The sequence below is a fragment of the Nycticebus coucang genome, chromosome 14 (genome assembly GCF_027406575.1).
Source record: "Nycticebus coucang isolate mNycCou1 chromosome 14, mNycCou1.pri, whole genome shotgun sequence".
Taxonomy (NCBI): domain Eukaryota; kingdom Metazoa; phylum Chordata; class Mammalia; order Primates; family Lorisidae; genus Nycticebus; species Nycticebus coucang.
In genome coordinates this window covers 41,908,595-41,930,527 of record NC_069793.1, presented here as the reverse complement: position 1 = coordinate 41,930,527, position 21,933 = coordinate 41,908,595, and the positions used below count along the sequence as shown (strand labels likewise).

At 34.2% G+C, this 21,933-nt stretch overlaps 1 protein-coding gene across 2 annotated transcripts in view; it reads left to right on the top strand.

The window, feature by feature from the left end:
- Positions 1 to 17,860, top strand: part of SLC17A6 (solute carrier family 17 member 6) — a 41,676-nt gene extending 23,816 nt beyond the window's left edge. For both annotated transcript variants that reach the window (XM_053561140.1, XM_053561141.1), the window contains exons 6-12: positions 441 to 527; positions 3,874 to 4,016; positions 8,650 to 8,799; positions 13,684 to 13,816; positions 14,288 to 14,398; positions 14,878 to 15,005; positions 15,737 to 17,860. In XM_053561140.1, coding sequence (XP_053417115.1) covers positions 441 to 527; positions 3,874 to 4,016; positions 8,650 to 8,799; positions 13,684 to 13,816; positions 14,288 to 14,398; positions 14,878 to 15,005; positions 15,737 to 16,072 — 1,088 coding nt within the window. In that variant the 3' untranslated portion in view covers positions 16,073 to 17,860. The remainder of the gene's footprint in view (positions 1 to 440; positions 528 to 3,873; positions 4,017 to 8,649; positions 8,800 to 13,683; positions 13,817 to 14,287; positions 14,399 to 14,877; positions 15,006 to 15,736) is intronic.
- The last annotated feature ends 4,073 nt before the right edge of the window (positions 17,861 to 21,933 follow it).

Genomic DNA, 21,933 nt, shown 5'->3' with positions numbered 1-21,933 from the left:
TAAATGCTGCTATCTCTGTCTATACTTTTGAGACATCGTTTTCACAATTGCTTTTGATAAATTTTAAAATGAAACCAGAAAACACTACACAAAACTGAAACTATATGACTGTGCTACAGGAGAGAGAGGCTTGAGGTGTCCAGGATAGATTTAAGGCGTCTGGTTAGTGCTGAAGACTCTGCTCCTGGCCCAGCACAGAAAGGTGCACCCTACAGAGTGGCTTATTATTTTTAAATTTCTGTTTTGTCTTAGGTAAGAGGTAAATGGTATCCACTTACATAGTCCTATGTAAGCGTGTAGATGGGTCTGGTGTTAGATATGTGTATGGGTGTGGGTGCACGTGTACCTGTAGGTGCAAGCATGTGTTTGTGAGAGTCAACCAAGCAATGTGCGATGGAATCAAGAACTTACGCTGATTTCACCTACCTTCCTCCCTTCAGGTTCCTACGCCGGAGCTGTGATTGCAATGCCGTTAGCTGGCATTCTCGTCCAGTACACTGGCTGGTCTTCAGTATTTTATGTCTATGGTATGTTCTATTTCTACACAATAGAGTCAAATAAAATGCACATAGGCAAAAGGAAGAATGATTGCAGATACAGAGGTCGATCACTGAATACATTTCTGTGTTTATTCACTTCTTTTTTTCCCTTAAGAATCATCTGTTCAAAACATAATCAGTTTGGGTGGATTATAGATATAATGTGAAAAACGAAATAATCATCTGTTCATATTATCAAGGAATCTATTCTATCTCTTATTTTCTCTACACTGCTATTTCTTGTTTTAAAAGCAGTCACTTTGCTGATGGAAACTTTGTAATGTATAAAATATTTGTCCTTGATTACGAAGAAAAAGCATTACATGAGCTATTGATTAACGTCTGATAAGGAGTATTCCATTGTGTGCATATAGCACATTTTTTTATCCTGTCTGCTATGGATGAACACTTAGGTCAATTTCATATCTTGGCTATTTTTAATAGTGCTGCAATTAACACATGAGTACCATGAGTACAGTTATCTTTTTGGTATAATCTTTCTTTTCCTTGCTGCATCCAATGGTAGTTCTATTTTTAGTTCTTGGAGAAATCTTTACACTGTTTTCCATAGAGATTATACTAATTTATGTTTATACCCAATACCCAAAAAGCCCTGACTTCACCATTACACAATCCACCCATGTAAATTACACTTGTACCCCATGAATTTATACGAATAAAAACTGATGAGAAGGAGAGAGCTAGACATCACCTACTACTCTTCTTTGCTGTTACTTTCTTTTTTTTTTTCGTTTCAGGCATTTTATTTTTTGTTTTTTTTTTTTATTAAGTCGTTTGTAAACAGATCATGAATACATTTATGCCATTATGGGATTCAATGTGCTGATTATTTGTACAAATTGGAGTGCTTACATCCTACTAAATAACATAGCCTTCACCTCACCTCATTTACCCGATTATAGCATTAAGACATTTGTGTTCTACACCTGATAGATCCAACTTGTACTTGTAATATGCTCCATAGGTGTGGTCCCCTACTGACCCTCCCTCTATCGACCCCCCCCTTCCTTTCTCTCCCCCTCCCCTTCCCCGATTCTGATTCACCACTACTGAATAGAAAGCTGGACGGCAATGTTAGTGCTAATGCAACAATTCCATTTTGTGATGCAATATCAGTAGTCAGCTATTTCAGCAGCAGATCTTAGTCCCCATTTCCCCAGAATTAGAGGTCCCATTTTAAAACAAAATATGAAACACTAACTCTGAACGCCCTTTATATTTATTTTCTAACAAGAAGCTGAAAGCTTACCACTTCCAAGCATCCCTAAAATCTTTCTCTCTGAGAGGCACTTTTTAATAATAAGGAAAGGAGAAATATAAGAGAGCTGGATTCTAACTGGTATTGTCACTGATTAATACCATCCTTGGACATTGGCATGAGAATCTGAAAGATTAATGAAGTCATTCAGTAGATCAGTATCTCACTGCTTCCAAATTTGTCCTGACGTGTTCACATTTTGAAATGTTCTTATCTAACAAATTCTTATACTTGCAGGGTGTCATTAAACGCTACTTTGTGGTAGGGCCTCCTTTTGTGGTTAAAAAGCCATGGTTAGGTTTTGGGATCTATGCCTTAAATTGTATAGGTATTTGTGAATATTTATTCTGTAGGAAGAATTTTTACACCAGATTTTAATTTCTACCTTTTATTACATTTTCAATGGAGTCCACAATTCAACAAAGTTTAAAAGCACTTGTTTGGAGTATGTCTCACAAGTTGGTATGGCTATCCACTAAACACTCTGATTTGTGTTTTAGTCCATTACTTAATTGAAGATATGGTGTGATTTGAAAGTAAGAATACAAACCTAAACAAGGCACTCATAAAATCTAATGTGTTTGTTTAAAGTTACATCTCATTTGATATTTATGATTGAATGAGACAATGTCAAAGTTAAAACATTCGATGATCTGAAAATACCATATTGTAGTCTTGCTTATTTGCTGTGTGTAACAATCATTGGATCTGAAGCCACACATTCAATATTCATATTTTAAAGATTAATTAGATACCCATCTAGCGGAGTAAGTTTTAAAACAGTTAATGCATACAGTGTGATTAGCAGAGTGTCTGGCATTTTAGGGGGGTTCAGTTAGTGGTAATGATGATAATTATAAAATTATAATAGCTGCCATTTACTTCCTGCTATTTTGTGCCATCCATTGTGCTGGATGATTTAGATATTAGCTCCTTCAACTTTTTTATTCCCATTATCCCATGAAAATGAATTTTTATTCTATTTTGTACTGGAAATTTAGAGAGATTTGGTTACTGGTTGGCTCATATAGCTAATGAGTGGTACAGCCAGGATTTGAAGTAAGAGAGTTATATTTAGTAGTCATTACATTGCATCAAATTTTCAAACACTTTCTGACCCTAAATCATGTTTTCAGGTATGTTCAATAATTGTTTTTTTGAAAAAAAATTATGTTTTTATTTTTTTATGTTTTTTAAAATTTAAATCACAACCGTGTACATTAGTGCATTGTGGGGTACAATGTGTTGATTTTATGTACAATTTAGAGTGCTTGCATCAAGGAACACTGCACATCAGGAGCTATTCATGGTACTAAAGAACAGTTCTTAAGAGATTAAGCAAAAAAAAATATATATATATATTATATTATATATATTATAGAGATCAGGGGCATTTGGATTGTTACCCAAAGGATGAAGAGAACAGTGTGAATGAAAATGAAGTTGCCAGCTGCTGGGAAACCAGAACAAATCACTCAAAATTCTTTCTGTTATTAATGGTTACAGATTTCTGTCAAACAGTAAGAACATATTTTAATGCAGAGTGTGCCAAACAAAGAAGGGAATGAAAAGAGGATTTGCAAACAGTTTATGGCCTTGGAAGTTAGAACTTTTATCTGCCCAAAGAATGATTATTGGGCAATAGTATGCGCTGAGAATCCTGCGGCAGATAGTCACATAAAGTGTTAAACGTTACCACGTTCATTAAAGAGGCTCATTGTTTATGGAACTCACTCAGGCTAAAATAATCTAGGTTTTTATTTAAAAGTTTAGTACACTATTCCATCATTCTTTATTATTCCTTGTTTAACAGTGCAGTTTAATAGAAACAAAAATAAATAAATAAAAGCACAGGACTAGACTTCAGGAAGTTCGAAGTGTAGTGGCAAAAGACAAGAAGAGACGGCTAAAGTCAGTTGGAGAATGAAAGTTTGAATTCCCATCCTGTAGAATTTTGTCATGAGGTTATTGTAGTTTTAGTCCAGCACTTCAGCATTAAATGGAAATATTTGTGACGGCTTTCTGTGACTTTCCCCTTTTGAATTGTTGTTGCAGGAAGCTTTGGAATGGTCTGGTACATGTTTTGGCTTTTGGTGTCTTACGAGAGCCCTGCAAAACATCCTACTATTACAGATGAAGAACGTAGGTACATAGAAGAAAGCATTGGAGAGAGTGCAAATCTTTTAGGTGCAATGGAAGTAAGAACCTTATTATGATGTATATTCTTAATCTTGTTCCCCATCTCATCCCCTCTTGACCAAGGGCAAGTTCTCATTCGACACACTAATTTGGTATTAATCATGATGGGCTTTTTCAGTCTATTCATATTCCCTGACAGAAATAACTGCCACTCTTCCTCCATCCATATTTCTTTCTTTTTTCTTTTCTTCAGCATTTAAAAATGTGCTCTGGATTTTAGTTATGATGGTCAACTTAAGCAAGTTTTAAAAACAGTTCATATAGTCTAAAATTTAAACAAATTCAGGTGGCACCTGTGGCTCAAGGAGTAAGGTGCCAGCCCCAGGTGCCAGAGGGGGTGGGTTTGAAAAACTGCAAAATAAATAAATAAATAAATAAATAAACACATTCAATATTTGTTACTTTTAAATTATAAGAAATTCCCAATCATGAATACTTTATTCGTATTTTTTTATGTCTTCAGTACAGTAGTTCCCTCTTATCTATAGGGGAAACTTTCCAAGATCCTCAGTGGATGATTGAAACTGTAGATAGTATCAACCCTGTATACACTACTGTTTTTTCTTATAAATACCTATGACTATAGATCAACAATGGTGGATAAAAGTAGAACAATTTTAACAACCTACTGTAACTAAAGTTATATGAATACAGATACACAATCTCTATCTCTCTTTCAAAATATCTTATTGTACTGTCTTATGGTTAAATGATATTTCTGCAAGTGAAACCTCAGATGAAGGAGGACTATTATGTTCTAAATGTAGGTTTTACACGTACAGATTTATGTTATATGTGGTTTAGGAAATACTGAAGTATTAGAACACTAACATAAAAATATTTTTAACAGGGTGGTGCCTGTGGCTCAAGGAGTAGGGCTCTGGTCCCATATGCCGGAGGTGGTGGGTTCAAACCCAGCCCCGGCCAAAAACCACAAAAAAAAAAAAAAAAAAAATGAGACTGAAAAATATTTGTAACAAAATTTAATCACTATTGATGAAATGGCATCATTTTTGAGTATTGTTATGAATATCAAATATCAGAAAGATAACATTGTGAGACCTATTTTGGATGGTTTGATTTCTTAGACATCATTTACAAAGGGAAAAAATGTAGTTCTCTTTCAATAATGCAAATATTTTATTCTAGGCGACAATGTAATCATAGTAATTAACAAACAGCCATCTGATATTATAAAATAAAACATGGATTAGTAAAAAATATATTTAGACAGGTTTAGTAATTTCACCATCGGATCAAGCTAATCAGTAACTCTGTTTCATAGGATAAGTGCTAGAAGGGATCAGTCCCTAGCCGAGGGGCCAAATTTGCCCCCTATAATGTATGAATCTGCTCTTTTCTTTTAAAAGCTCTCCTCCCTATTTTAGGTTTGTTTGATTCCATCTCTGATTCTCTACTTCATTTGCATTAGATTGCCTAAATGTCTTTGACATTTCATTCTAGGTAAAAAAAATGTCTATCACCCATTGCTGCTGAGCTACCTCGTTCTTTGATGAATAAGAAAAATCCCCTATTGCATAACATTCGGAAGTGAAACTTCAGTGATAAAAAAAAAAACAAAAAAAACCTTAGCACTTGGAAGGCCAAGGCAGGTAGATTGCTTGAGCTCAGAAGTTTTGATGTCAGCCTGAGCAAGAGCAAGACCCTGTCTCTAAAAAATAGTCTGGTGGTGTGGTGGGTACCTGTAGTCCCAGCTACTTGGGAGGCTGAGACCAAAAGGATCATTTGAGCCCAAGAGTTTGAGGTTGCTGTGAGCTATGACACCATGCACTCTACCGAGGGTGACAAAGTGAGACTATCTCAAAAAATGAATATATATTTATATACATACACAAATACACGTGTATATATATCCTTACTTTGTGGTCCTTCCATGAATTAGAAGATTGTCATTAGAACTTTTTTCTTCCTGTTTCTATCTTTAAATGACTAGGAATATTTTAGACTGGCTACTCAAGAAATGAGGTGGTATGGGGGTGGGTTGGGAATTCAGCTGCAGTTACTGGGAGTGGAACTTAAACACAAGCTGGTCTGTGGCGAGTTCTGTATTTAACTTCCGTTTCTAGCCAAAACATAATCTGATCAACCGATAGCCTTTCCTTTATTGTTTCTTTCATTTGCCAGTTCTTGAAAGGTCATGTGACTAAATCAGACATAAATTAAAAACAACAACAAAAAAAACAAAAAAACAGAAGTTTAGCCCAAGTAAAAATCAATTCCTTTAGCCCCCAAAAGAACAGCAGGTAGGGTGATAAAACAACATGAATCTTCATTTCCCATACCTTATTGATCTTCAAAATGTAAAATTTTACTTCTTACTGATGTGTCATATGTTTCTGTAGCTTCAGAGCAAATTTTAAAATGTGACACAATGGGAATGAAACTTGCATTTCACATTTTATCATGAATGAATTCAATATGCAGCAAAGCAGAAAGAATGGTAAGATAACCACATAGGTGCAACGATTGTTAACATCTTGCCGTATTTATTTATCTTTTGTTTTGCTACACTATTTTAAAATAGAGCATCAAAATTCTTCTATCTTTTGTTTTGCTACACTATTTTAAAATAGAGCATCAAAATTCTTTACCCACAAATACTTCACATGGATCTTTAGAAAAATGATACCATTCTCCTTCACAATCCCACTACTATACTATCAAACTGAATACAATTAAAAATAATTTCCTGATATCTAACATCTAAAACATACTTAGTTCTAATACAGAGCCCATATTCTAATACCTATATGATATGTATATGATGTGAGACTGATAGGTATTTTGTAGCCATTTGTTTTGAGTCTGGATCCTATTAAAAAGCATACGTAGCAATTGACTAGAATTTGTTTTTAATCTATTTTCTTTTAAAAATAAGGAATAATGGAAAAAAGAAAAATAATTCTTAGAAATTAATATTCATGCTTTCAGAATTAATATTCTACAAACAGGAAATTTTGTATTTTTCTAAAGTGGGAACACTTTAATCATTAATAGAGGTTGTCTTTAAATATACATGCAGAAAAAGATGCATACATCTTAAAAAACAACTTGCTAATTTTTAATAAATTAAACACACCTATGAATCAAACAGCTAGTTCAATAAACAGAATGTTATAATACCATAGACTCCCCAACAATTTTTTGTGGTGTAAGATCAAATACTTTTACATTTGATGAAGTGTTCTACCACTGTTCTACAACTGTTGTCTGCTAGGAAAATGCTCCTGTATTCATGCCAGGATCTTCGGATCCTGGCATGAATACAGGAGCATTTTCCTAGCAGGCAACAGTTTTTTATTTCTAATAATCATCTGAAGTAATTTCTTATACAAATATTTTACTATACTACAGACTTTCCTGTCTTTGGACATTTTTGTTCTCTGCGAAATAAGTATATTCATTTGGGACTACTTTTTTAGAACATATGTAAAATATTTTTTTAAAAACTTCACTTTTTGAACCTAGTTATAACGTGTCATTATGCAAGCGTAGTATTCATTACTTATTATTAGGATAGGTTTTTGTTTTTGATTTGCTTCTTTTTCGCCTTCTAAGTATATGTATTAGTGATCACCACAATTTAACTTTCTACTAGCTTGCATTTAAAGTCACAACCAATATTAGCAAGGATGAGGCATTATATCCAAAAATAATCATTACATCTGTGTAAAAGATGCTCGCGTCCTTTTTTAGTAACGTAGCCAGGTCAAGCATCCCACGCCAGCTTTAAGTGAAGTTACATCTCTGTAAGTAATATTGCTTCTTCACCAAACAATATTTTGGTATTCAGAACAAAGTAATTGACAAAGTATTTGGGAATATGAGAGATATTTTAAAGTCTAAAAATATTAGGCTTGGGGAGATAATATGTACTTGCTTTATGTTTGGGCATATACAGGAGCTTTAATTTTTTTAAGAGTTTCATAAACAAAGCCAATCATGTTTAGACTGTTTATTTTTAATGTCTTAGTATCCATAAGTAACTATTCCCAGGGTATACTGGGTAGGGGTGGGGGGTTACATGCCTCCACCAAGCTATTTACCGCGTGAATTTCACAAAACCTTGTACTCCAGTATCATAGAATTTGTATTACTATCTGTTAGCTGTTAAGACAATTTATAGATTGGTAGTAGAATAATTGACTTGAAATAGGGTACACACTTAAATTTTTATTTCTTTTTCTTCCCAGCTACATTGAATTTTTAATGTTTTAAATTATGTATGTCGGATATCAGAAATCTGCTGATGTGGCAATGAAGTTTAGCTGCGGCATGATCTATCATTGCTAAGAAAAGAAAAATAAATCATAGAAACTAGATCTCTGCTTTTGGGATTAATTTCCTACATACATGGAATCTTGTATATTCATTCCTAAAGCTGGGCAGTTTAATGACTAACAGAGGTTGATATCTTATTTTTTTATTTTGCAATGATTATTCACGTAGCTAAGGTTAACTGGGTGTTTGTAATTTATGATTCACTATTTCCTTTCTATCTTCTGCTCACACCTCATTATATACATCTTGAAAATACAAAGCACCTATTATTCCCATTTAAGTTAGAAAATATTTAAAATGGTCAGAATAACTCTCTTTTGGGGATTTCAGAAATTCAAGACTCCATGGAGGAAATTTTTTACATCCATGCCGGTCTATGCAATAATTGTTGCAAACTTCTGCAGAAGCTGGACTTTTTATTTATTGCTTATTAGTCAGCCAGCATATTTTGAAGAAGTCTTTGGATTTGAAATCAGCAAGGTATGTAAAAATTTATTTAAAGAGTGGATGATTTTTGTATTTAAGTGGATTTTAAATTTCTTTGCCAAGATTTTATCTTCCAGGCTGGGCATGGAGGCTCATGCCTGTAATCCTGTACTCTAGGAGGATATAGTGGGAGGATTGCTTGAACTCAGAAGTTTGAGACTAGCCTGAGCAGTAGAAAGACTCCATCTTTACTTAAAATAGATAATCAGCCGGTCATTGTGACAGGGGCCTGTAGTCCTAGATACCTGGGAGGCTGAGACAGGAGGATTGCTTGAGGCCAGGAATTTGAGGTTGTTGTGAGCTAGGCTACAACCATGGCACTCTAACCTGGGACAACAGAGTAAAAAAAGATTTTATCTTCCTAATTTAATATGTTAAATTAAAACATTCATTCATTCAAAACATAATTTATAAGAAATTCATTCAATTCATTCAAAACATAATTTATAAGAAATAGAGGATAAATAATGTGTTTCAGTCCTGTTGTATTCTATTGCCTCCTAGAAACTGCTGTGTGGTGGTGGGAATGCAGGCAAAAAAGACCTAGTCTCTAACTTCATGGAACTTACATCCCAATTGGGGTGAGCTGCAGTGTAGTCTTTTCCCTGTAATTCAACATAACTTCTTCCAAGTCTGAGGTCAGAGAAAATGTAACAGTGAATGAAAAAGTACTCTGTTCAAATGGAATTGTGCTTAGATAATGACCAATCTATCTCTTCTTTCAAGCTTTCAGAAATCTGTTCCACTAAACGAGATGAAGATAGCAAAAAGAATCTGAAAACATTCTTATGTTTTGTTCGTCTAATTTATTAATTTACCAAGCATCATTGGACATGATATGCAGATCTTTGTGTTAGACTCAGAAATAAAAACATTGTTTCTGTCCTAAAGTGTTCACAGTTTGGTGGCGTGGTCAAAAAATAAGTTGCCAAATACAGCTCAAGATGCTAAGTACCACAGGCGTTTGTTCACAGCTATAGAAATATAATCATCTTGAGATTTTCTCTAACATCAAAATACTACATTATATTTATGTAAGGTTTTGAGATTTAGAATGTTCTTTCATCTTCATGAACAAACCTGTTGGACAACTATCATCATTTATATTGAAATGATGGGAAAACAGAAACTAGAGAAAATATTTAAATTGTCTAAAGTCATGATCGTAACCAATGACAGAATCAAGTTTAGGCCCGAATTCTTTGATTTGTGTTTCAATTATATTTTCTATGCCATTCAAATTCAGGGAAATCATACATGTATATTCATGCCAGCATTCGCAGAGGATTTGCTGAATGCCATCCTGTGCCATGCCCTTTGCTGAGTCCTGAATGCAGTCGGCTGGCAATGGTTTTTCCATCTCTCTTCATGTCATTACATAAGTCCGGCTGGGCTTGCTATTCATGTTCCATCTCTACTTGAAAGACTCTCTGAGTTCCGAGGCTGAAGAAAACCTGAGTTTAGGAGTAGCTATTCTAAGAGCTCTTTTGTAATCCCTGTTTCTAAGGAAACTGTTTCCTCCATCCCTAAGAAGAATGGCTGCTTTAGACCGGGCTCTTCTCTCTGGAGCTAATCAAACATTGCAGGGTAGCCTTTGGGAGCTCTGAGAGGTGTTACACTTCTCAACAAAGGATGCTGGAGGTGTGAGTCCACGTTCATAATCTAGGCCAAACAGGACAGAGAGGCTATTAATAAAGTCAGGGCTCATGGAGGAGGGTGAGAGAGCCAACTGATGTTAATGAAACCGCATGGTCATTCTAGCTCTGCAGCTCCAATTAATTGAGAATGCTGGAGTAAAAGTAATCGTGTTTTGCAAAAACTAAAAATAAATCAACTGGATGAGTTGACTTATTTGATTTATTATAATTTTTAACTAAATTTGTAGATAAATTCTATACATAGAGATTTGTCTTCAGATTTTCATTAGATTGGTAAAAAAAAATTTTTTTTTTTAGTTACCTAGAAAATATGCAGAAATGATGGAGGACATAGAGCATGGGCTTTGGGTCTGGGCTGAAATGGCTTAGAATCCAAGCTCTATCGTAAAGTATTGGTATATAACATTGGGCTGGGTTATTGAATAAATGTTAGCGTCAAATTTCTTATCTATAAATAATGGTATTAATAGTATTTTTAGAAGTGTAGCAAAATTTAAGTAATTATAATAAACAAAATATTTAAATGAAAGGTCACTCTCTCCAACTTTAGTTAAGATGGGAGTCTGTTGATAAGACCACATATGTAATGGTTTCATCTTCATTTCAGGTGTACTGAATCAGTTAAGACAGTGTATACACACACATAATTACATTTAGCTGCAGTAGGTATGTTTAAAGCCATCTGTGTAGAAATATAATTAGATTTACATGTATTAGTTAAGTATATGACTGTAAACCAACTATATATAGTTATATAATATACTATTTTATTTTATATAGTACAATTAGAACTAATATGTATATGTTATTTAACTACATAAGTTAAGTATATTAGTTGATATGTGTATATATCATAATTTACATTAGCACAGACTTATATGTATATATTATGTTAGCTCATGTCCCAGTAAAAATTTTCAGACTCTTGAGGATAGCATATCAGAGGAAGGCCAATGCTTTTTGGAAGAAAAGATTATGTAACAGAAATCAACCAAATGAGAGCAGACATTTGTTCCTTTGGAGCTTCATAATTAGGGGAGGAATAGAATAGTGTGGGCTGTGGAACTTTGCTCACGTACGGCCCTCCAATTTCTGAGCAGAATGTGGATCAGATAGAGAGAGATACACCCCTGTTTGTGACCCAGGGGTGGGAGGAGGATGGAGTTTCTGTAAAAAATCCATCAGTTATAAGCTCAAGACATTTAACCTACAGTTGCCAAACCTAAAAAAGTAATGAGGAATTTCTGATGATACTCAAAGAAGGTTTTGATTGTTCTGATCATGTGGGAAGTGATTATTCAAAATAAATCACCAAAAGCTGAGAAGACAGTTGAATAATTTTCATGAAGTTTTGAACCTTCTGTGGCCCAGCTGAAAGGCCGAATGTATTTCTATATTGCCAGGGAGGGCACCCCCAACTGTTAAGTGTTTTATTTAATCTCTAGAATTGGTAGCATCTTGCACACCCTCTGTTGAGAGTGAATAAATGGTAACTTTGCTCAGTTATGACTAGTATCGTAGGTTTGTTCACTGCTTATCTAAACAATCAAAATGTTTATTTGAATCGATAATAAATAGTAGAAGATATTCGGAGGCATGAAATACTGGGTCAAAATGCAGGCCAATTATGTGGACTTGGGAAACACGATTCTCCCAAGCTTTCAGCCTACCTTTATAAACACAGCATGTAATTCTATAAAAAATCCTAACATGACATGTTTCAGAATGCTTTGATAAAAGGTTTCTTTCTACACAGATTGCTTTAAATATATCTACTGCAGTTAAGAAGAAAGAGCCATTGCAATTTTTCTAACGTACACTGACAAGTAAAGAGGCTATTCTCAATGACAAGTTTGCCCTAATGTCAGTTTGCTTGGTATCTTTACTTAGCTCGCATTTGTTGAGCACCTGCTACATGCCAGATTTTGTACTAAAGGAAGCACCTTTGCATATGGTATCTGATTTTGTTTGTTTTTTATTCTTATATGGTGGTGGTGCTAAGCACAAAGTTCAAGACCTTAGTCTTTGGACTCAGGTAGAACTGGCTCAAAACTTGGCTCTGACAATCACTTAAACCTTCTGAGTCTCAGTTTTGTCATTTATATTGAAATGATGGGAAAATAGAAACTAGAGAAAATATTAATATTAATGTCAAAGACTTCCATCTGGGCTGGAAGGGGTAAATAGTCTAAACATTTAGCTTTCTTAGAATTATTCGCTACCTCAATTAATTATTATAAGAATCCAAGCCCATGACCTTGTATACTATACTATACAAACTACCAAACAGATTGCTGTCTTAAACTTTCAATAACTAAGACATACTTAATACAAATAATAAACACTTGGTTAATACTTACATATACCAGGACCTGAGCTGCAAAGTATACTTCGTAAGAAACTTCCTTATTCGTTTACTATCACAATTTGCTAAGTCCCTGAATGTGGTAATGCACATTCTAAATTCATTTTATTCATACTCCTGCCCCTATAAAGCCTGGAGAACAGTGCTTTGCATATAATCAATGGTTAAACATGTTTGTTGAATTGAAGCTGGGTAAGCTTTAGATTGTGCTATTTAGTATAAAATTAATTCAGAAATTATATGCCACTCTAGGACAGTGTGACCAAATATTGATATTTGATATAGAAAATAATGAAAATTGAAGAATTAATCTGCACTATCTGGGTACTTGCTCTATGGAAATTAAATCTGTGTTATAAAACTCATAAGAGATATATGCATAGTGTTTTCAAAATCCAAATACAATATATTTTTAGCCTTATGAATTAAAAAGTGAATTTAAAAATACAACTTCTTCAAAGTGTGTCAAGTGTATTTTTTCTCTTTTGTTTCTCTTCTATCCTTCTCCTGCTAATGATATATTTGTGCAAACATATTTGAGTAATTAGATAGAGACACAAATGTAAAGTGCTGTGTGCTAAGATTCATTATAGTTGATTCATATACTCAAAATTTACTGAGTCACAACAACAACAAAAATCCCCTTCTTGTAGAAGATAAAAAGTGATCAAAGTAAATGTATTTAGCTTTTCTCATTTAGTCTGTGGAAGTCACTGTTTATTCTAGGAATGAATAAGTGGTCATTTGGAGACAGTATTTTAAAGCATTGACGATGGATTCAGAAAACCAAGGCCATTACATCGCTAACTTTGTTTATGGTCACATATATTTCTCCTCCTTCTTGTTTCTCATCAGGTTGGCATGCTGTCTGCTGTGCCACACTTAGTAATGACAATCATTGTGCCTATTGGAGGGCAAATTGCAGATTTTCTAAGAAGCAAGCAAATTCTTTCAACTACCACCGTGAGAAAGATCATGAACTGTGGTGGTAAGTCCGTAAGGGTTACGAGGGACTTGCTTATAAGGTCACCAAATTCTAATCCACAGGAGTGAATAACTGTTCCTACACATATCAGATTATTTAATTGCAAATTTAAAATTTGCAAATTTAATTAATTTAAATTTGTGCCTTTATTGCTTATTTAAAATCACTTTCCCATCTTCAAACTTTTCATAATCCCTAGTTTTGAATAACTGCGTAATAATCTCATTTATATTTATTGTAACTAACTTAACTCTACCCACCATTGAAACTCTGGGTTGTTCTGGATGTTTTTATGAAAGCACAAGAAAGGCATTAGTAATCTGTCATAAATTATTACTATTATTATTTTTTTTTTTAGACAGACTTGCTAAAGTAGAAATTCTAAATTCATAAGTATTAGCTTTTTAGCAGTTTTGGCTTATTGGTAAAATCTACACAGATTTTTAAAGTATTTCCATGTATTCGCTTCTGAAGGTTTTGGGATGGAAGCCACATTGCTCCTGGTTGTTGGCTATTCTCATACCAGAGGGGTGGCTATCTCGTTCTTGGTACTTGCAGTGGGATTCAGCGGATTTGCTATTTCTGGTAAGATTTCTTTCTTTGTACTTATGACATCTTTGTATTTTTGACATTCTGATTTTGGTTGGTTATCATATGTGTGTTTATTATATTTATATATATATATATAATACACACATACATGCAAACATATCTTGTAAATGTTAATAGTCAAAATATTTCCATTAGGGAATTAAAAATAATAAAACATTTAGAAAACATTATTTGGATTTCTTGCTTCTCACTTCCCCCACTCCCACTTACCCTTTTGCTGCTTTTGTTGTTGTTAAGAAAACATTTCTACCTCTCTGTGAAATGAGTGTGACGTATTAAGTATCGGATACCTTATTCCCATTATAACCCTGAGCTAAATTATCAAAGAATGGTTGTCAAGCAGATGTTATGTATCCAGTATCGTTTTAAAAGTCGTGATGTGATATTGCTGTAGGTACTCATTCTTAAGAGGCTTAGAACTCCCTGAGTCAAAACTCACGTGTGTATTTCAGGTTTCAACGTTAACCACTTGGACATTGCTCCAAGATATGCCAGTATCTTAATGGGCATTTCGAATGGTGTTGGCACCTTGTCAGGAATGGTTTGCCCTATCATTGTTGGTGCAATGACAAAGAATAAGGTGAGATGGTGCAAAACAGACGTTTAGTTGTGGAAAATTCTCTCTCAAAAAGGGAGTCTTTGTGGGAAAGAGTTAACTTGTTCTTGTGGCATTCTCCTTCTATTCCAGTCACCACGTCTCTCAGTAGGGATGATAATTAAGGAAGATAATTGAGGCTCAGAAGAAAATGTCTCTTTAAGAATTAAGAAAGTTCATTTCCACAACCAATAAGAAATACGTTTCTCAACACCTTTTAATATTTGTGATATTCCTGGCGTGACAAAAATAAACAAACCAAAACCTCCAAAATTTTGCTTCTAGCATATAAAAATAAACAGAAGTCTTCTGTGCTTTATTCGTAGTTGTCTATATTTTCCTGTTTGTGTTTATAGACCTTCAAAATTATGACTTACTAGAGAAAATAAGCAAAAATAGTGGAATGAAAAAAAGAGCAAATCAATGGAAATGACAAGATAGGATGAATACTTTAAAAATCAGAGGGCCATAGTTACATTTTGAATGCTATTTCTAACTTTTAGATTTAAAAAATTAAATAATCAAAGTAACAGTATTACAGACTTTTTTTTTTTTTTTTTTTTTTTTTAGCAGAATGCTTGCTTTACAGAGTCAGGATATAGATTTCCCTGAAGATAGTGTTTTGTAAAAACTTAATGGCAGAGCATTTGGGGAATAGGTTAGGCGTTTCCATGGTGTGGAGTTTATTCTCACAGTGCCACTTTTTGTCACTACAGTCACGTGAAGAGTGGCAGTACGTCTTTCTGATTGCTGCCCTAGTTCACTACGGCGGAGTTATATTTTATGCAATATTTGCTTCGGGAGAGAAGCAACCCTGGGCAGACCCTGAGGAAACAAGTGAAGAAAAATGTGGATTTATTCATGAAGATGAACTTGATGAAGAAACAGGGGACATTACTCAAAATTATATAAATTATGGTACCACCAAGTCTTATGGTGCCACCACACAGGCCAATGGAGGTTGGCCCAATGGTTGGGAAAAGAAAGAGGAATTTGTACAAGAAGAGGTACAAGACTCATACAGCTATAAGGACCGAGATGATTATTCATAACAAAACTAATTGCTGGATTTATTTTTAGTGTTTGTGATTAAATTCATTGTGATTGCACAAAAATTAAAAAAAAAATGTGATGTAAACATGTAAACATATCACCCAGGCAAGACTTGCTGTAAAAAAAATGATATCAAAACAAACCCATGAAGTTACCATCAAGTGCAATCTGTAGAAGTTGTGAAGTTCCATCATTTCCATTCAGGTAATCCATCCTTGCCTTTTTGATGTAAAGGTTGACTTGTCAAAATTGTAGAAACACGTAGTTACTCATTCAATTCACATGAGCTAAAACTCATCACCATTTAATAAAGCACAAGTCAACAGTTGGCACATCTCATCCTACAAAGGTTAGGAAGCCAAAGCTACTTATCATGCAACATGCACTTAACCATTTGTTACAATGTATTGCAAGATATCACACAGAAGTCCTGTTTAAAAAAATAAGCAAACCAATCAAGTTGGCTGCATCAGGTGTTGGCAACATTTATTAACTGTAAATCATGTAGCTGGGATATTTTACCATTAAAGAAGTATATTGTATATTAGCAGCTAGCAAGTTGTACTGATAATTATTAGAATTACATAATGTGGGATATTTTGTTGGTCCTCAAAAGGAATATCTTGCAGTGTTTTTTTATGAAATGCTTGGGCACACACACTTCCTCCGAAAGAGAACTTGTTAATTGAGGGGTATGCTTCATGTTCCTCTATTCATTTACCTAACAGTATAAACACTTCACATTTCAATAAAACCCAACTTTTCATGTAGCACATCCCATCACTTTTTTGCAAAAAATTATAAAAAGAATAGACTTCAATGTATTTTTTATTACAACTTTGTACTGGTTGTAACATGTGTTAGGGAAAAAACAAAGATATATACAAAATACAGAATCTAATAAGAAATTTGCTATGGAGATGTAGCCCTTAAAATGCAATATTAACAACCAATGAACTAGAAAATGGTTTAGATTATCTTTCTTCCTTAACAAATACTATATGAAACTTGTGCCACAGAGCTATATATAATATGAAAAGATAAACTTCATAGAGATATTGTAAGTAGAAAATGTTATTATTTAAAGTCCTATTTGAGAGATATTTGTCTTAAAATATAGGATAATAAATTATATTAAAATTATATCTATATATATCTGTATATCTTATACATATCCATGCACATAAGAAATGATCTTCTCATGAAACCAAAAGTAGCATACACCTAATGTTGGGTTAGGGGACTGCAATTTCTACTTTCATAGAGTCATAGAATTTTAGATAGGGAAGAGGCATTTTGCTCGTCATTTCTTAATATAACTCAACATGAATTGCAACATTTGTGTACCAAGCAATAAGTGCAAGGCATAAAATTTCCTGTCTGTACATGATCTTAATTTTGCTTGTGGTAGCTATTTGGGTGGTTGGAATGATTTTTTTTTTCTTTTAGTACAGTTGACATCAGACCTCTTTAGAATGTTCTAAAATGATAATGCATTTCCCAATTCTACTAAAAATATTATTGGTGTATTTAATTGTCTATTCTGGGTATTTGATCTCTTCATTGTATTGTGCTAGTGACTTGAGGCCCTGCTACTGCAAATATAAAACAAAGTTTATTTTAAAAATGCAAACCATTCTTAACCTTAAGAAAATAAAAATACCTTTTGCTTTGTGTCTCAAAGTGACTTAATGTGATCACAGCTTTTGTTGTGTTGAATGAAAAGATGTGAACTGTCATTTTGTTGCAGCAAAAAAGTATTAATAAAATGCTCTATTTATCCTTTTGTAAAAATAATACATTAATCTGAATATATTTTATTTCGTTTTTAACTTTATTGTGAACTTATCTTGTGGATCTTCCGATAAAGCCAAATCTAGGCTCAAGAGGGCCTTTTAAGCCCCTCGAGATTAAATGAAAGAGCAAGACATTCTTTAAATTTTGTGGGATATGGTTCCACAGAGAGTTTTAAATTGAGAAAGAGATCTGAGTTGAACTCTGTCTTTCAATGACAGTCTGCTCATAATTGCTGCTAAGTTTAAAGAAAAATTTAGGGGAAAAAACTCAAAACGTGTCATGTCTGGGTTACCATAAAATTTTCATGACTATGCATAGCCTGTGTAACTATCCGAGTCATTTTTTATGTATTATCTTATATAACTACATAATGACCCCATAAAGTAAATATTCTAATTTTTGGCTTAGAAATGAAGAAACAGAAGTTTCGAAAATTTGAATAACTTCCCCAAGGTAAATAGAGTAATGCTGTTACATTGTAATGTTTCAGCCAAACCAGTTAGCAAAGTTTATCAAGGCAGACAACAGAATGTGTTTGTCACGGAGAGACAATCATGTAGCTTAGATTTCTCAGATTATAGATGTGTAGAAATGGAAGACTATCTGTGTAATCTAAATCTACAGAATCTATAAACCTGAGACTCATGAAACTTTACCGCTCAAAGGATTTATGGGATGATTTCATTGACACCCTTTATTTAACAAATGAGGAACCCCAACTTGATCAAAGGGATACAGCGATTGTTATGGAACTGGAAAGAAATTATTATGTTTAGCTATGTATTTACCTTTATTTTCCTTTTAAACCAGGATTTTTTATTTAAAAAAGAATCAAGTAAGTATTTATTGTTTCAACTGCTACCCCCCATCCATCACTCCAATAACTTACCATTGTGTGGAAGTGGGAGGTGAGGAGGTATGTTTTATCTTCCTACCGTCCTCTCCATAAAGAAGCAGAGGCCAGAAACCCAGTCTAATTCTGAAGGAGGCTCATATGCCATCTCTGCACAACTTGATATGCAGGAATGAAATATATATTAAGAAATTAATTTGACCAATTCCATAACACAAAGATCCAGAGAGGAAGCTCCTGGGCATGGGCCCTCCCTAACAACCCTGAGAAAGGCTTTCTCTTGATTGCCAAATCTCCCAAAGGTGAGATACTTTCAAGGTGCAAAAGTGTACTCCATATGTCAATTTTTTTTTTTTTTTAAGTTTCAGGTAAGGAAGCTTTTCTCAGCCTCAGGGATCCTCATGCTTCAAAACTCCCAGGTCACTGGGTGAAATCAGTGTTTACTATCTCCAGTACCTGAATAACTGTAGCAGGGAAGAAGGACTGAACTTCTAAGCCCATTCTCCAGTTCTCCTTCAAATCTCTTTCTGTTGTGTTCCTCCTCTGGGCTTCTCATGACCTATACGTTTTTCCCTTTCCATTTTTTTTCTTCATTTACTCTCAGTTTTAACCACACATAGAGGCTACAAATATTTAATTCTTTTTATAGTGATATCATTGGAAGAGATTTTCGAATTATTTTTTCTCTGTACCCTCATCCAAGACCTCAAACCTGAATTTCCATTCAGCTGCTGTCAAAAACACCTTATTGTAGGACGGTGCCTGTGGCTCAAAGGAGTGGGGCACCGGCCTCATATGCCGGAGGTGGCGGGTTCAAACCCAGCCCCGGCCAAAAAATGCAAAAAAAAAACCCACTTTATTTGTGAAGGTTGGTCTAACATATTCAGTCCCTTGGAAGTTTAAGTTTCTCTAAGATTTCCCCTGAATGCTGTCTGGCACTTAAATGACTGTATCATCTGGGCATATCACACTGTCTTCTCTTATGCATTTGTTGACAGAAATCCTGGCTTTCATCTAGAACAAACAAAATGAATAAATCTCTTTAGTGTTATTAAACCACATGTGAGGACATATGTCATTACTTTCTGCCATATACATTAGATAAAGATCCTTGACTTCCAAAGGCTTGAGGAATCCTTTTACTGGTGCATTAGTGCACTGTCAACAATTAGATATCAAAGGACATGGGGCCCATCATGTTTTTTTCTTTGCTTCTTCTAGACAACTTAAAGATTCACTTTTTGGTGCAATTGCTATTTTTTTTGAGGTCCCTTTCTCATTTACATTTGGCTTCTGTCCTTTACTGTTTATTCATTTGGTTAAGTGTTATTTTCTTTTAGTTTAATTTAATTTTAATTTTTATTTATTTATTTATTCATATATATTTTTTGAGACAGAGTCTTGCTATGTTGCCCTGGTAGAATGCCATGGTGTCACAGCTCACAGCAAGCTCAAACTCTTAAACTTAAGCGATTCTCTTGCCTCAGCCTCCCAAGTAGCTGGGACTATAGGCGCCTGCCATAACGCCTGGGGTTTTTTTGGTTGCAGTTTTCATTGTTGTTTAGCAGGCCTGGGCCCGGCTTAAACTCGCCAGCCTCGGTGTATGTGGCTGGTGCCGTAACCGTTCTGCTACGGGCGCCAAGCCCTTTTGATTTAATTTTAAAGGAAGATATGATTGAGGGATCCAGAAAAAAACAATAATGATAATGGGAATCGTTTATACGTGGCACGTAAAGTAAACATATAAACTATCATGTATATATACATTAAGTTATATGTGTTGTAAGTCATTTACTCTTCACGAGAATCCTTTGTGATAGATACTATTGTAAACACCATATTATAAATAAGGAAATGTAGGCACAGAGAAGTTAAGTAACGTATCCAAGGTCCTACAATGAGAATGCACGGTTTCTCTGAACCCACGCAGTCTGGCTCTCGATCTTATACTCTTTGTCATAATAGTACACTGACTCTGAATAGAGTTGACTTTGAGAGGTTAATTTCTCTGAGCTTTGTTTTTTTTAATCTATAAAATAGCATTGGGATACCTAACTTACAGCTGGCTTGGTGTTTAAATCAGATTATATATACATAAATTGTTTAATACTGCACCCTGCATATTAATGCACTGTAATAAATGTTTATTGTTTGGAGACACATACGTGTTTAACAATGTTATTTCTCTATACTCTTTCCCTATGATACCGAGTAAACATAAAATAATGATACTTCAAAGTCAGATTCGTCACCAAGAGCCATTTTGGAAACTACTTTTATGTTTAACACTACTACATACATTCAGTTTAGTTCCTATGTTATTTGTTTCCTATTTATATTTCATAAATTTTATGTGACAAAAAATGTGGGGAATAGTAGGAACCATAAACTACTAGTTTTGTAAAATATAGCAATCTGTTTATAAAAATACAAGATACTATATATTGTGTATTAGAAGGTTAGAGACACAGATTGGAAGGCTACACACAAAAATAGTCATGGTTTTTGCATGAGGAGAGAAAGGAAGAAATTGTTCTTGGTAAAGCAGAAAGGAAAATTCAAATTTCGCATATTTTTCATTTGAAAGATGATCTGAAGAAAACCTGAAAAAATATCACTACGAGTTTATTCTAGGAATTCACATCTGAATTTATTTTTCATGCTATTTTTCTGCATTTTGAAATATAAAAGCAAGTGAACCAGCTTTGGTATTTTTCCCAGAGAACACACGCCTTTATTGCTCTCCAGTCGTTTACTTTTACTTTTTTTTTTTTTAAGTGCCTGAGCTGCCAATGAAGGTATTGCTCAGGTCTTCAAGGACATTTGACAGTTTTCTGATAGAATTTAGTGCAATAGCTTTTGCAGAATTTTTTTTTATTTTATAAAATCAAGGACAGGAGGAATCATACACATTTATGAACAGGTTTCTGAATCTAAATGAAGTTCTTCTGCACAAAACCAACAAAAGTGTGAATGAGAATAAATGTCACAGATAAAAGTTACCTTTCCCATGGATCTCATCAGAAGTCTACTGGACGGCTTCTCAAGGATTCAAAAAAAATAGCATACAGGGCAAGTCTCTCTCCATGAATGAGTGCGGTAAGTAGGATGTCTCCATTAGCCTGAAGGAGTTTGAACTCTCTCAATTCCATTTGCAATGGGATAGCAGAGAAAGCAGAATTGTTAGGGTTTGAACCCTAAATCTGCCCG